Source organism: Rhamphochromis longiceps, linkage group LG12, assembly GCF_057381845.1.
Source record: "Rhamphochromis longiceps isolate RC_006_pf linkage group LG12, R_longiceps_female_GT1.1, whole genome shotgun sequence".
NCBI lineage: Eukaryota > Metazoa > Chordata > Actinopteri > Cichliformes > Cichlidae > Rhamphochromis > Rhamphochromis longiceps.
The window spans coordinates 6,029,853-6,046,942 of record NC_140568.1 but is presented as its reverse complement, the minus strand read 5'-3'; the positions used below and the strand labels follow the sequence as shown (position 1 = coordinate 6,046,942).

The 17,090-nt window shown below is 41.2% G+C and overlaps 2 protein-coding genes across 2 annotated transcripts in view; both read left to right on the top strand.

Annotated features, from left to right (window-relative positions):
* Positions 1-1,026: 1,026 nt before the first annotated feature.
* LOC146656688 (kelch-like protein 10) lies at positions 1,027-7,355 on the top strand. Its single transcript, XM_085426826.1, has 5 exons — positions 1,027-1,248; positions 2,333-2,816; positions 3,229-3,843; positions 4,563-4,712; positions 6,103-7,355. The coding sequence occupies exons 1-5, from the start codon at positions 1,097-1,099 to the stop codon at positions 6,463-6,465; spliced, it is 1,764 nt and encodes a 587-aa protein (XP_085282952.1). The 5' UTR covers positions 1,027-1,096; the 3' UTR covers positions 6,466-7,355.
* A 4,067-nt stretch (positions 7,356-11,422) lies between these two features.
* The window catches only part of LOC146656685 (kelch-like protein 10), a 43,242-nt gene continuing 37,574 nt past the window's right edge, over positions 11,423-17,090 (top strand). Inside the window, exon 1 of the mRNA XM_085424451.1 lies at positions 11,423-11,910. The gene's annotated coding sequence lies outside the window, so the exon portion shown is untranslated. The remainder of the gene's footprint in view (positions 11,911-17,090) is intronic.

Genomic DNA, 17,090 nt, shown 5'->3' with positions numbered 1-17,090 from the left:
TGGTACGGGAGAACGGACGAGAGCAACTGGGGTCAAGCGAAGGAACGGTGCCTGTCCGGTTCTCTCCCGTGCACGAGAAACATGAAGAAGCTTGCCTACTTGTGTCTTGCTTTGCAGTGTAATTATATTGTCTTCAACGTTCCAGCGGATGGGTTCAAGCTACAAACCTATCAATCTGACTGTTCTTGGTGGAAGTGACTTGACAGAGCTATCGAGATGAAGTTCTCTAACCTGTACAACAACCTGGCCTGTGGCAGTTTGCGTGTCGCCTCCACATTGCCAGAGATCACTAGCATATCCAGACACTTCCTTGGCCAGCATTTAGTGTTGATGTCTTTCCCACTGAATATGCCTGGGTAATTTTGGGCTGGCATGTTCATTAGAGGCAACCAGAACCCATTGCAGCTGGATGCTGCATTTATCTATGAATGGAAAGAAATTGCTCAACAACAGATCTGCAGTCTGTGCTCAGACAGGTGACTGCTTGCACCTGTCTGAGGTAATACTGTCAAGCACCGTCATTATAACAGTCTTGTACTATACATACAGTGTATATATGTGTTTTGTTTCTTTCTTTCTTACTACTATTGTACATCAGTAAAGTGCAGGAGCCCATTTTTCCAACTAGATAAAAGTCTAATACAACCCAAGAAAACAGCTTAGCCATGAATCACACTTTGTAATATCTGTTTGGATATTACAAAGTGATTTTATTAAACAAAATGGCCTATTAAGGTTAAATATGAGCTAAATATGATATTGTAGTCCATTCGTAAGAGTGTTTTGAAGTGCTTATTTTACTAGGTGACCTCTGTGAGGCAAACATACAAAATGCTGTATGCTATCTGTGAGGCTCATATGCAATTTCTTAAATCCAAATCAAATCAAAACAAAGCTTTTTTTTTATGCAATGAAAGGTTCATTAAAACAATGTAAATATACATTTCAAAACAATTCATGGCAACAGTTGCCAAGTCATGATGATGTCATGGGCTCCATTCCCCAAATTCCTCAGTTAGGTTTGATTTTGTGATCTGAACACTTCAAGACAAACTGCAGACAAAAAAAACTAAGAAAAGCAGTCACAAAACTCAAGATGAGTGAAGAAGGCCAGCTGCCATACAAGTCGAGCTCAGTGTATAATGAACTCCGTTTGGAGGGACAATTTTGTGATGCAATCATCAAAGTGGAGGATGTTGAATTTCCGGTCCACAGGATCATCCTATGTAACTGTACGCCGTACTTCAGGTGAGTTGCTTACCTGATAATGTGAAGGACAGTTGACTGATTTATACCTGTGAAAAATGTAATTCATGGTCTTAGTTGGTGAAACAGTGCCAACCAAAAGGAACAGGTTGAATCATAAAACTTTTCTGATAGAAAGACTTTGTCACGGTCAACTGACAGATACACCCAAAACATAATGCAAACATTTGCAGATTTCATCATTACCTTCACAGAGCTCCAGATTCCACTTCAGTAAATGTGCCATTTAAAAAGCACTGTGAATCACTTGGTGATTGTGTGAAGTCTAATTGAAGTGTTTTATTAAGTTACATTAATATCTTCCCCACTGTTATTGAGACAGTAAGACACACCAGACTTCCTGATACTAAAAAGGTTGAACTGTGTTATACAGTTATACGCTGAGCAAAAGTTTTGAGTTGCCTCTCATTTTTTTATATTTTGCTTTGAAACAGATGATTTTTTAAAAGTCTACTTGAGCAATAGTGTTTTTTTGAAGACTTATAAAGGTTTCGTTTGGACGATTTTCACACTTTTTAGTCCAGTGCTTGTACCCGATCATTTTCAGAGGAATGGTTTCCTCATCCTCATCAGAAATGGTTTCATGGTTCATGTAAAACCTGTTAAAACCAATAAATAAATGTTAAGAAAAAAGAAAAGAAAAGAAATGGTTGTGGAAGGGAAACCGAGACTGTAATTAAGCAACATGCACTGGAACTTCCATAAGGAAAGGAAACAGACTGAGGTATGCCAAATTACGCAATAACTAGACTAAATATCAGGGTAAACTGGCCCTATGGAGTTGATTTCAATATTTGTCATAGAGGTACAACAGTGAGTGTTTAGAGTTAACTTTAAAGCACGGTGGAGGCTCTGTCATGGTGTGGGACTGCATTGTGTTTGGCAATAGCTTCATAAACATGCTGCCAATGTAATAAAGACATTGAAAACCCAACAATCAAGTGCACTAAACATGTACAAACTCTGTTTTGGAGTTACTTGGAGTACTTGTGCATGACATAGTTTATTATCTTGTTGCCTCCACACCTTTTAATATTCTCTACTCTGTCTCCATCTCTACCCTCAGGGCTCTTTTCACCCACTGCAGCGACCCAGACAAACAGGTCTTCAACATACCTGGCTTGTCTTCTGAGATGATGGCACTCATCATTAACTTTGCATACACCGGCTCAGTTTCCATAACGGGGGAAAATGTAGTGGAACTTCTCATGGCAGCTGATCAATTCAATGCAATGGACATTGTGAAACTCTGCTCTGACTTCCTCGGGGAGCAACTGTGCCCAGAGAACTGCGTTGGCATTTGGCAGTTCACAAAAGTATGCTTATCACCCGAACTACGCACCAAGGCCTACCACTACATCATCAGTAACTTTGAGCAGGTTGTTCTTGAGGAGGAGTTCCTGCAGCTAACTGTGGAGGAACTTGCTGACATCCTTGATAGAGAGGACCTCAATGTGCAGTTGGAGACCACTGTGTATGAAGCGCTTACAAAGTGGATTAGCCATGTACCTGTACAACGGAAACAACACCTCACCGCTCTGTTGTCCAAGGTCTATAAACTTTCATTACTACATTTAGTTTGGACTTAAATCTTCAGCATTTAAGTCATAGATTGAGTCGATCCATCTGGGTATAAGGATGCTTTAATATCTTGAGATGTTGCTCTTTTCAGGTGTAGCCAAACCACATTTAAGAAATTCTCTTCAAGAGCATTAAAACCGTATCAGATCTCTACACACATACTATAGAATAAATTATATTTATTAAGTATAGTTGCTAGGGCTATGACTAAAAACTGTCCCTGTTGACGAAAGGGCTAATGGTGTCTGACTTTGGTCGCTCTCTTGCTAGCAATAAGAAAATTAAACAACATTAGGAGCATTATCCTAAAGAAGCTTGAGTTTACTAAAACTGATGTAGTTGAAATTCATAGTCACATTCTCTTCTGTCATCTCTCTATAGGTCCGACTGGGATTGATGACGTCAGACTACCTAAAGGACAATGTGCTGTCTAGTGAGCTGGTGGAGGCCAATTCTGAGTGCCTGTCCATGATAAGTAATGCCATCTTAGACATACATGATCTAGGAAGCAGACCCTTCATGTCTGCCTTGTATCACCCTCTTGCTCGTCCCCGCCTGCCTCATTCCATCCTGCTGGCCATTGGGGGGTGGAGTGGTGGTGAGCCAACTAACGGCATCGAGGCCTACGATTGCCGGGCTAACCGCTGGGTCAACGTAACGAACAACCTCGAGTGTCCTCGTGCTTATCATGGAGCCGCCTTCCTCAACGGGTACGTCTACTCCGTTGGTGGCTTCGACGGGGTGGAGCATTTCAACAGCGTCCGTAGGTTTGACCTGACCACTCACGCCTGGAATGAGGTGGCGCCCATGCACTCCCGCCGCTGCTATGTGAGCGTGACTGTGTTGAACGGGTTCATCTATGCCCTGGGAGGCCACGACGGGCATGTACGACTCAGCAGTGCAGAGCGCTATCAACCTGAAATCAACCAGTGGAGTCTTATTGCACCGATGCACGAACAGAGGAGCCACGCCAGCTGCACAACACTTAACAACCGGGTGGGTGAAGTAAAACAGTAGCAGAGAAATAGAGTAGGGTCTAAGGCACACAGGCCTAGAGACCTGTCAGAAACCTTTGGTAACAACCAGTTGCTAGGGGAAAATGTGTACTCCTCAGCTGGTTAGGCAGTGGTTGTATGAAAGACTCTACAGATTTCTACAGCAAATAGTTTGAGTATTTGCAGTAAGTCAGAGTACTCCATGCAAACCTCAACAGTCTGCTTACGACCAAAGGAAACACAAGGAGGCTTGTGGTGCAAAACCTTCCTGGTTACAATTTCACAGTAGTGACAGCCATCAACCTCCAGCAACCACTTGCCAACCAGTCAGGGAATACACATTTTTACAGTGAAGCGAGGTGCAAGATAGGTCACAAACTGGTTTCTATGTTCATGTTTTCAAATTTAAAAGTATAGTTTAAAAAGTTGAAAAATATACTAATATATATCTATTTTGTTTCTAACTGATCACAAGTGCATCTTTGCATTTATGTACAGTACTTTAGTTGAGTTGACTTGTCAACTAAAATATAACAGATATTAAAAAAATTGTAAAACACACACATTTGTTAATTGTCATATTTTTCAGTTGGACACTTGGGTACTGAGTATCGGTCTTACTTCACAAATGATGTGGAAACATTTCACTTACAGGTAACATTGTTTCCAACTGAAATCTAAGAAATGTAAAAATTTTTAATGTCCCTTTTTTGTTTTCAGATTTACATTTGTGGTGGACTCAATGGCAACGAGTGTCTGCAGACAGCTGAATATTACAACCCAGAGAGCAACCAGTGGACGATGATCAGTCCCATGAACAGCCGCCGCAGCGGGATAGGTGTCATTGCATATGCGGATCATGTCTTTGCAGTAAGACCACAAAGTAGTGCTGACACTCACGTAACATACAAATCAAATCTGTAATGTGCTTTGATCAGCAAGGTTTAACACAGATTTGGCTGACACAGAATTTGGCTAACTTTGTTTTGTATTTATCAATGATCAGATTCCTATCCTGACCACAGGTTCAGAGAAGGCATTCTTACTCATTCTATGTATTAATTTAACTGATTAGTGATGTCTCTGCCTCTCTTTTTTTTTTTCATGTGCCTCATTCCCAAAATGTTGTGTCTTTGATGATTTCACATTTCACTCAGTACAACAGAAATACTTATTCAAAACCAACATTGTCATCCTCATCGTTCCATAGAGGACATATGTTAGAGACAATTTCAAACTTATCCTGCAATACCTTTAGAAAAATGAGGGAATAAGCCAAGTGATTAGAACTCATCCTCTGGGGACGGTAGGCATTTTAGCTGTAAATTTATCTTGCTATTTGCCTTAAAACCACTTATTTAGTTGTTTTGCAGCTGCACCCTTTGGTAAAAAGCAAAGATTTTAGTCTCACCTTCTGAGACACACTTCTTTATTTAGCTAGCTACCGTTTAGTATTTATTTTCTATTCAGACTAAGTCTCTATTCAAAAAAAGGAAAAGTTATCATCAGCAGAATGCAGTGACCTTACCCTGGTGCTGACCTCAGGGTCTTTGATCAGGCTTATAGGCACCAAGGCCTGTCAGGGCTATTTTAATCTGTTATAGGAAGAAAGGACTGGAACTCAATGTTCCTTTTTGGACTAAAGGCAAAAGAGCTGTGAAGACATTTATACTGAAAACACAAATACTTTTTGTCGAGGGCTATTCATCTTTGTTGATAATAGCGTGGTGTAATAGACAACAGCACTTTAATAGCTGTAGTTGAGGCTTGAGTGAAAAAAGGTCTCATACAGACTTCCACAAGAGCTGGCTTCTACTTTATTTTACTTTCTCCTTTTAATTCAGAAGTCATTTTCACACACCACTGCACCCTGATCTTTTCTAGACATTCCCAACAAATGCGGGCCTGTGAAAATGCAAATACTGGGACGTTAATGGGCCTTTTTTAAACAACTTTTATGTGTAAACTCCATATAACAGCATGAGAATATGTCAGGTAGCTGTTCGCTTTATCCAGGTAAAACCCTAAACCAATCAGAGTATTTCCAGTAGTCAGATCACACCTAAGGTAAACAATTTCCTTGTATCTGCTACATATTAAGGGCAACTTTGGACAATATTGCAACTTAATTCTTCCGTCACTTTCTGGAGTATCTGTGCAAAAGCAGCTAAAGACATATAGCAGGTGCATTTTCTTACAGGGGTACGGTGAAGCTGGTTACACTTACATTCAATCATTTGAGCCACGTATTTACTTTTAGGTTGGTGGCTTCGATGGAAACAACTATCTGCGCACCGCTGAGGCTTACAACCCGCATACCAACACGTGGAACCTCGTGTTCTCTATGCTGACCCCCCGCAGCAACTTTGGCATTGAGGTAATTGATGATCGCCTCTTTGTCGTCGGGGGTTTCAACGGCTTCACCACCACTTCGGACGTCGAGTACTACACCGCTTTAACCAATGAGTGGTATGAGGCGTGCGACATGGATATTTTCCGCACAGACTTGAGCTGCTGTGTGATGTCCGGACTTTCCAACCTGACTGAGTACACCTTTCCTCGTGACTTCCTGCCAGTTGAAAACGTTCTACAATTAGCAATGGAGTCAGCAGAGTCCACGTAAAATCTTTAAAGTGCAGTACTGCCATGTGTCAACATGTGAGTCTCCAACATGAAGGACTGAAATAAATCTTTAGAGCATTAAACTGCTGGTGAACTGGACATTTTATGTATGTATCTCAAAAACTTTCAGTAGGAGAGCCTGCACTGTAGATACTGGGTTTTATTAAGAGAATGCAATTGCAACAATAACAAATTGAAAAGATTTTTTCATTCCCTGTAATGTATGGCTGCTGAGCAGCCATACCAGACATGCACACAGGGTGACCAGATCACAATAAGCCGCATGTCGGACTTTTCAACTCTTGCTAGGTAAACACCATAAGAATAAAGGGAAGTTTTCACTCTCCCTTGTTATTTCAGCTGCGGTTCTGTCTGGTAACAGTCTATAGGTTTGAGTAAGGATGTATCCAATATTTTACAGTTGTACTAGCCAATACCCAATAAAGCAATTCTTACTTTTATACTAAACTAGTCAGTCTCAGCTTAGTCAATTTACTCTTTCACAGTAGAGCCTATTTTCTGAATAGTCTTCTGTCTAAACTCAAGATTAAAAAAAAAAAAAAATCTTAAAATTAACTAAAAGCGAGGCTGTCTCTGCACTGCACAAACCAAACACAAAATGTCGGCATGTTAGCCAATATTATCGTGCACCCTTAATTATAACACTGGGCTAACCTGGCCAAATTACAAACAAAAATCAATCACAACCAACATGGACTGTAGTAGCCGTGGAACGAGAGAGGAAGTCCTTTCCTATAGTCCATCTGACCATATTGGCTTTACTGGCCAATAAAAGCAGTCCACTCAGCCATGCTCTTCTTGTAAGATGATGTGAGATCTCTCTCATGGATTTTGTCCAAGAGAACCTCCGTCTGTATGACGGAAAGCAGAGTGGCTACACACTTTGGGTATGTAAAGTGAAGGGTGTAATAGTAGGCCATAAGGTATAAAGCACCCTCTGTAACCAAGTCTTTTGGAAATGTGGTTATTGGCACATCTCCTACCGCTAGGATGCAGTTGGATGGACTCACAATCAGGACTGGGCAGGAGAGAGGACGTTTCATCAGATAGGTATTAGGGTCTTCTTGGTCCTTTAACACATAACACAGACATACTTTTGTAAGGATGATGCACTTTTGTTTCAAACACATAACTAAAGCTAAATTACAACAAAAGTTGAGGTTCTGAGAAAACACATCTGAAATTGCTACTTTTAATTATTCTCGATGGAATTACTGTTCACATCTGTCTAGCCTTCCTGAAAAACAGAAAACCAAGGCTACATTTAATTAGGTATCATTGAGGTGATAAAAATGTGCTACCACGTAATGCATCCATTTTTGTATTTACTGGTCACAGAGATCTAACCTGTGAGAACCCTCATTCCAAAAATGTGTTTTAGGTGCCTTTTGAAGGCTTAGAACATATAATATGTGAATATAAAATACTTTGGCACTCATCAGAAGCATTTTTTAATACTGTTGTCCCAAAAAGAACAAAAACAAAAAACAACTACTACATTTTACACAACTCACCTCAAGGACATGCACCAGAGCCTCACTTGCATCCCGTGCCCTCTTTGGAGGAGCAGAGGTGGATGGGAACAGTGATGGCAGCACATGTAGGATCTCAAGAGCCTGTTCAGCTATACAGAAAAAAGAATCATCATCTCATTACCACACTTAAACAAAATCCTCAAGATCACAAAAAACAAAACAACAACAACAAATATTTGGCCAGTGACAACCATCGTGGATTGAAAAGGTGAACAACAAGACACTAGCACATGAAAGTTAAAGCTGTAATCCATAGTTTAAGCTTGTCACAGTAACCTAAAAAAACTGCTAAATGGTGTAGATAATTGTTGTATACTGTGTTTACAGTAGGCTAATATGACTTGTGCTTTCTGGTGCCGAAACCAGTTTGAGGAGGGACTAATGGGGTTTGGCTGAGGTCTAGTGGTATCAAACAGACGGACAGCCAGGAGGTCGACTGAGTGATGGGCCCCGAAATAGGAGGTAAGCACCACCTGTTGATTTAAAATAATGTCCAAAGGTGCTAAATTGGAATGTAAGGTAAATTAAATGTTCACTCAGATGAGCTTCTGGTTTGTGTCCGTGGGGATTTTGGGGTGTTTATGTTAAGATGTTATGTGTTTAAATTGATGTTATATTCGTTGACTGTGATGCCAGTCAGGCAAGTTTTAGTTTAGGGTATTTGGTCAGATTGACCAGCAGAACGCGGTTCGGGCATCAGGTAATAACTAGAGGGCTGAGAGCCCACAGTGATGCTTTTAAAACATGTAAACATATTGATTTAGGACCGGAGCGCGGCTCCGAGGAATGCAGTTTTGTTCAGCGTTTGGCACCGACCAATAGCCGCGGACGCGTGGTTATTTTTTAGCCCGGAGTGGCCTTCCGCGGGGATTCGGACTCCCGTTAACAGGCTAGGCAATCTAGCGTTGGTTGCCTTTATACTGCATTGTTTGACCGACAGGGTGCGACCCGACCGTGACCATTCAACATGACTGGCTTGTGAGTATGGGGCGCCGTTTGTAAAGTGAAACATGCTGAAATTAACGGCAACATTTTTCCACATTTAGCTCAAAACAAGTCATTTTTTACAACATTTAGTAAAATATTTGTAACTTTCATATTTAAAACAGAATTTTAAATGTTAAATCTAAATGTCAAATGTTCAATCTAAATATTATATTTAAATCTAAATGTTAAATCTAAATGTTTAGGCTAACATGCAAATTTATTGCATGGATCAGCGGAAATACCAAAATAAAAGCTTTCCGAAAACCTCCGGTGCAAAAGTGTGCGGGTAGTGGTCAGACACGTTCTCACTCCCAAAGCGTAATGATTTTCGCTAGGTGACAAATTGTCAACATTTTGTGCTTTCGGGTACCCAACACGTTCCTAAATTACGGCATCGGAAAAAGGAGAGCACATGAGAACCGTTTGGACTCAATCTACACATGTTTGTTCATTTTCTAAAAATTGCTTTGGAAAACACTATTTTACGTCATTTAACTGCTAGTAAAAGTTAGGAATAAGGTTATAGTTAGGGATAAGGTTAGGTTTAGTGCTGGAACACATGGCTGGAACGTCTATTATGGCGGGACCGTCATTCCACTGGAATTCAGCCATAACCCGGCACGGACCAATGACTGTATAAAAGTCATTTATACATGTATAAATTATTATACATCAACAGGTGGTGCTTACCTCCTATTTCGGGGCCCATCACTCAGTCGACCTCCTGGCTGTCCGTCTGTTTGATACCACTAGACCCACTAACCGCAGACAGAGTGTCAGAGTGGGTAAGAACACCTCTTCCACCCTTGTGGTCAACACCGGTGCCCCTCAGGGGTGTTTTCTGAGCCCTCTGCTATACACTCTCTTCACCCATGACTGTATTTCCTCCTGCGCGTCCAATCTCATTGTTAAGTTCGCCGATGACACCACAGTGCTCGGACTTATATCCAACAACGATGAGACAAACTACAGGACAGAGGTGCAACAACTAGAGTCATGGTGCCACGACAATAACTTGGTCTTAAACACCAAAAAGACCAAGGAGATCATTGTAGATTTCCGGAGGAAGGGTCATAACAACCATCTGCCTCTCTTCATTGGCAGTGAGGCGGTGGAGAGGGTGAGCAGTTTTAAATTCTTGGGGGTAACTGTGACTGAGGACCTGTCCTGGGGCAACCATATCACCTTAGTTGCACGGAAGGCCCAACAGCGCCTCTACTACCTGAGGAGACTGCGGAGCGCACACATTCCCAGATCTCTGATGCTGAACTTCTACAACTGTGCCATCAGCAGCGTTCTGACGTATGGATTTCTAGTGTGGTTCCCCAGCTGCACCAAGGCCGATCAGCAAGCACTCCAGCGGGTGGTGAAAGAAGCTGGCAGAATTATTGGAACAAGTCTGCCAGAGATCAGTAATATCTTCCCCACTCGCTGTCTGAGGAGGGTGCACAGTATCCTGCGGGACCAACATCACCCTGCGCGCCACCTTTTCCATCTGCTGCCCTCAGGGAGAAGGTACAGGTCTATACAGGCCAGAACATCCAGACTGGCCAACAGCCTGTATCCACAGGCTGTGAGGCTCCTGAACTCTCTGCCCCCCTCTCCCGGACAATAACCATATCCAACTTCTTAATAGCAATGAACTGGTCTGCATTGGTGCATCATATCTTTATTCTCTTCCCCCTCCTGCCCCCCCCCCCCCCTCTTTCTTAAATAGATAACTATCATATCTGATATCATATCTCACAGTACAATAATATTGAATGGGTTGCATTGTTGTATTTTGTCATGTTTCTCAGGTCTTTGTCTGAATTTCTACGAACATTATTGCTAAGGATTGTCTTATTGCATTGGAGTCACACTGGGTTAAATATGTACACTTGGGTTTTAAGGGGTATTTATTATTTTCTTCTTTTTTGGGGGGTTGTATGGAAGCCCCAAACGCAATTTCATTGTTCTTGACAATGACAATAAATAAATAAATAAATAAATAAATAAATAAATAAATTAAAATAAATAAATAAATAAGTACATCTGCATCTCCTACCGTTTTTGGGAAAAAAAAAAAAAAAAGAGTTAGGAGGAGAGTGATGTGATATCCTAAAGGATAACGGGACTTTCAGTGCTTTAAAATAAAATGTTCATTTATTTGATTTTCAGTGTTTAAAGACTCATTTCGAAGTCAGAGATTTTATTGTAATTCTTTTCTTCATTTTTGTTGGAGCCAAGTCCAGGCCAATATTTTACTCAGTTACATCATGCCATATTTAAGTATTTGTCATGATCTTTAAGTTTTTATTATAATCTTGATCATTTTATGTTATAATGTAATATGCTGTGCTCCATAAATTAATCCTGCTTTATTAGTCTGTTGTTGTTGTAAAGTGTTGGTAGATGTCGTAAAGGGGTGTGTATTTGGCCCGCATGCGGAGGGGTGTGGGTTAAAGGTTAGGTAAGCAAGCAGGACGTGGAGCAACAGTTTTCTGACCGTCGCCGTTTTAATGTTATTTTTTGTTGTAACATAAAGGGAATATAAACGGAGCTCCCACCAGAGGCATTTGTTTTGTACCTTTCGATTTGTATGGAAAATAAATGTTTTGCCCCTTTTTTTTCCTTCGCCTCGTTTTTTGCTACCGGAAGGCATCCAAGCGACTTAACAAGAGCACGAGTCAGAAACTTTACGTTCTGCAGAAGCGTCAAAGAAGGACCGAAGGTTGCCGCTGTAATAGTCAGAAAACTGCTCCGAAAGTGAGAGGATTACGCACGCGTCACCGGCGCTCAGAGGTAATCGGCCCGCTGCGCGGCAAGGGAAAACTGGAAAACGGGACGTGAAAGAGGATGCGCTTCAGTCTTCCCGTGTTTTCCGGATCCTTTCGGCAGTAAGAAAACCCTGCATCTGAAAAGTAAGAGGCTGTGCCTGCTTTACGGTTTGTGAAAATTCCTGTATGGTTAAGTGGTACATGGCCTGTGTAAAGGATTAATTGCATTGAAAGGTTTATGGCAGCGCAATTAATATGGAGCAGCAGGAAAAAAAGAGTTTCCAAGCCAACCTTTAAAGCACAAGAGGAAAAGCTTCAGCATCTTAAAGTGACAAGGAAAACCAAGTTGGGTTATCTTACTAGAAAGATAAAAGAGATTGAGGAGCTTATGGAAGATGATGGCAATTTTGAGGAAGTGTCTGTTAAATTAGCCACTGACTTCTCAAAAATATATATCGAGTTTTGTGAAAACAACGATGCAGTTAAAAATCACTTGACTGAGTCGGAACTTCTTCATGATCAGACACAGTGGTATGAGCCAAAGGCTAGCTATTTGAAAAGTTTTGTGGAGAAAGTTGAGAGATGGTTAAAAGGAGTGTGTAGTGGCAATTCCTTTACTTTTGTAAGATCAAACGTCCCACAACTTAAAGTCCACAAGCCACTGCTGCACTGAGGTAATATTTCGTACGCAGGCAAAAGAAGTCCATTGTCCAAACCTTTTAGTTGAGAGTTTTGGTTTATTTATCCATTTGGCAAGCAATAACAAGATCCTTCCTACTGCTTCTCCTGCTCTGGTAAAAAAAACCATAGGCCCACCCCAATGCATGCTGGTCCTATACCAGTCTCTTTATTTATAGAAACAAAATGGCCCTACAGCTCTTACTGACTAATTTAACAAAATAACAACAAACAAAACAAATCATTTAAAACAAAATATTAACCGACAAATAAACCCCAAAATATAAGTAAACTAACAACAAACTTTAACTAATTTCAAAAATAAGAACAAAAACAAAAATAAAGAACAAATAGCTCCAACACTCCGGCCCCTAATTGTGCATACAATCACAATTACTTTAAAGTCCCAAAAGGAGGAGCTATTCCCTTAAACAAATCCTTAATTTTCATTGAGGATTTTCTTCACGATGAGGCTTCCAGTAGCAAAATAAGTTTTGTCACTGGCCTTTCCAAAACACTGGTCCTTGTTTGTAGTCTCACAGAACGCACCAAGCCTTTTGCATCCTGGTTTACATTTAAGACTTTCGCCATCATCCATGATCCTCTTGGAGCTGTAGCGTCTGCAATTAAAACAACATCTCCAGGTATAAGACATCTTTTAGTCCTCATCCATTTTTGTCTTTCTTGCATCAAAGGTAGGTACTCAGAAAGCCATCTCTTCCAGAACAACTCTGCCATGTACTGTACCTGTTTCCACCTTTTCCTGACATGCAAATCACTTGGATGAAACAGTCCTGGTGGAAAAACTGGTTTATTTTTCAGCAACAACAAGTGATTGGGTGTCAGTGCTTCAAGATCATTTGAGTCATCTGAAACTTTAGTAATGGGTCTGTCGTTCATTATAGCTTCAACCTCACAGAAGACTGTGTGGAGTCCTTCATCATCCAGAACTTGCTCCTTAAGAACTGAGGCTAAAATATTCTTTATTGAACGAATGAGACGCTCCCACACACCACCTTGGTGAGAGGCTGCTGGAATGTTGAAGTTCCATTTCATGCCATCCTGAACAAAAGCCTTTTGAATTTTGGCATGGTCCAGCTCAGTCAAACTTTCTTTCAACTCTCGATTCGCCCCAACAAAATTTGTAGCATTATCAGATCTGATGGTCGAAACTGGGCCTCGTCTACAGATGAACCTCCTCACAGCATTTATACAAGAGTCTGTATCAAGTGTACATGCAATCTCCAGATGTACTGCACGACTGGTGAAACAAGTAAAAAGAACTCCATACCTTTTAAGGAGACTTCGTCCTCTTTTAACACTTATAGGTCCAAAATAGTCCACTCCAACATTTGTGAATGGGGCTATGTCTGGCAGGACTCTCTCTTCAGGCAGATCCGCCATCTTTTGTTCAACAAACTTTCCTCTGTTGCGTCTACACGTGACACAACGAGAGATGATTTTCCTGGCAGCAGAATTTGCATTTAGTATCCAGTAATTTTGTCTTAGTTTTGACAGCATGTGTGCTCTTCCTGCATGTCCCAACCTTTGATGGATATGGCGTAAAATCAGTGTTGACACATGCATATCTTTTGTCAAAATTACAGGATGCTTTAATTCCATAGGCATGGCTGCTTTATTCAATCGGCCACCCACTCTGAGGATTCCTGCATCCAACACTGGATCAAGTTTATAGAGACAATTTCCCTTAGAGACTCCTTTGAGGCCATTGTGGATTAAAGCCATTTCAGTCGTAAATTTCTGTTGTTGTGCATATTGAAGAATAGCTTGTTCTGCCTTTGCCAAGTCTTCTGGAGTGAGATTTCCTTTCTTCAAAGTGGTCTTAAATCTTTCCATTCTTATCGCCACTTCTTTCTGACCTTCCGGATCATTCTTATTCAAACCTGCAGCAAGCAACTCTTTCCTCTTCTGTGCCAACAACACCAAGACCTCTTTCATCTTTAAAAGCCAGGCTACAGAGATTTTAAGTTTTGCCCAAGACGAGAAGTAGAGGATAAAATAGCTGGTAGGATTTTGTAATTCTCTCACAATGGCATTCATTGTCAGGTCCCTTTTGACCTCTGGGTCATCTGCAGAAATTACACTGTACTCCACATCCAGTTTAGGCCATTCCTTTTCTGACTCATAGAGAAATTCTGGCCCTTTTATCCATCTCCTACATTTGAGGAGATCCCCAGCTCTCATACCTCTGGATGCGTCATCTGCAGGATTCTCCTTAGAAGAAACGTATCTCCACTGATTCACATCTGTTGCTTCCTGAATAACAGCAATTCTGTTTGCAACAAAAGTATTGAATCTTCTGGTTTCATTGGAGATGTATTTCAGTACTGTTGTGCTATCAGTCCAAAAAACTGATTTTTCCAACCTGACTTGCAGCTCCTTTTGCAGAAGCCTATTCACCCGAACTGCAAGAACTGCAGCCGTCAATTCCAACCTGGGAATTGTAGTTTGCTTGAGAGGAGCAACTCTAGCCTTTCCCAGGATAAAAGCAACATGCGTGACGTTATTCTTTTCCAACTTTAAATATGACACCGTTCCATACCCATCTTGACTTGCATCAGAAAAATGATGAAGTTGTGCCCTATCTGGTCTTCCAAAGCAATTTGGTTTAATGCAACGTTCCACTTTAAACTTTGAAATCAGCTGGAGATCCTCCAGCCAATCACGCCACCGCTGGGAAAGAGAGTGGGGAATAACTTCATCCCACTTCAAATTTTGTCGGCAAAGCTCTTGTAGCAACAGTTTAGCTGGCATACTGAAGGGAGACAAGATTCCCAAAGGATCATACAGTGAGCTGACCACAGACAAAATGCCCCTTCTGGTTGTTGGACGGTCCTGCAGGGAGGTTCTGAACTGGAACTTGTCTGTTGCTATGCACCACTGTAAACCCAGTGCTCTCTCAACTGGAAGTTGATCTGTGTCCAAATCCAGATCCTTAATTTCCTTTGCTCTTCTTTCCTCTGGGATTGACATGAGCACTGTGCGACTGTTGCTGATCCATTTTGAAAGCTTAAATCCTCCTTTAGCGCAGATATCTGTCAGCCTCTTCACCATGTGCACTGCCTCCTCTTCTGAAGCAACAGATTTCAAACAATCATCCACATAAAAGTTTCTTTTGACTGTATCAACCACTTCAGCTGGAAACTGTTGTGCATTATCATCTGCAGTTCTCTGTAGAGCATAATTTGCACAACTTGGCGAAGATACAGCTCCAAACAAATGCACTTTCATCCTGCATTCCTGTGCAGACCTTGAAGTGTTGCCATGTTGCCACCACAGGAAACGGAGAAAGTTGACATGTTTTTCTGAGACGTGAACTTGGTGAAACATGGAATCAATGTCCGCCATTAATGCAACAGGCTCTTGTCTAAATCTGATCAGAACCCCAACCAGCGAGTTTGTGAGATCAGGTCCCTGTAGAAGCTGACTGTTCAATGATGCTCCTTTATAAGTTGTTCCACAGTCAAATACAACTCTTAATTTGCCCTTTGTGGGATGATACACTCCATGATGAGGGATGTACCACACCTTTCCATCATCTTTGTGCAACTCATCTACAGGCACAAACTCGGCATATCCTCGTTCAAGCATGTTGTTTACACATTTAGTGTATTCATCCTTATAATGAGTATCCTTTTCAAATCTCCGTCTGAGACTCTGGAGACGCTGCTCCGCGACACAGAGGTTATTTGGCAAACTGGAACCTTCTCTCCTGAAAGGCAAATCAATGTGATAATGATTTCCAATAAGCTTTATTGAACTACTAACAATATCCATGAAACACAGATCCTCTCTAGACATTTCAGTCTGCTCCTCTGATGATCTTTCATTAAAATCATGATTGTACTGTTTAATCAACATGTCTTCAAGACGCTCAACAGAAATCCTATTGGCTGTTACAGCAGTGCAGTTGGTTTTATTTCCACTGTTACTTCCAGTGCGCAGGGGACCATTTATGACCCAGCCAACTTTTGTTTTTACAGCATAAGGTCCACCTCCCACACTGTTTATCACCTTCCATGGCTCCAAAACATTGGAAGCATCAGTGCCTATCAGTAGCTCCACATCTGCATTAACGTTGTACAGTTTAACAGGTTTAAGATGAGGCCACTGATCGATGTCGCTTTGCTGGGGAATATTAACTGTAGAAACTGGCATAGTCTTTTGAGTCAAAACATCTGGCAATGGCATGAAATCATTTGCTTCCAAACCAGACACTTCCAAACCAGACAGAACTTGTGTACTAACAATCCTATCTTGACTCATTGTTCTCAAAAAGATATTGGTCTTTTTACCTTTTACATTCAGCCTTTTTGCCAAAGTTTCTGTACAGAATGTACCTGAACTTCCAGGATCCAAAAACGCATAAGTTTGCACAATTTTATTACTCTTTTGGCTCTTAACTTGAACTGGAACTATAGAAAAAATTGCATCAACTTCATGACCAGCCCCAATATACCCACATGTCTGAGTGGTTGCAGTTGAAAAGTTGACATTAGAGTTTGTCCTCTGTTGAGTTTGTTCCGAAGACGCACCTGGATCCTTTCGCTCTATATGAAGAACCCCTGGGTGCCTTTGGTGACACACGTCGCAATCCAAACGACTCCTACAGTCTTTGCTTGTGT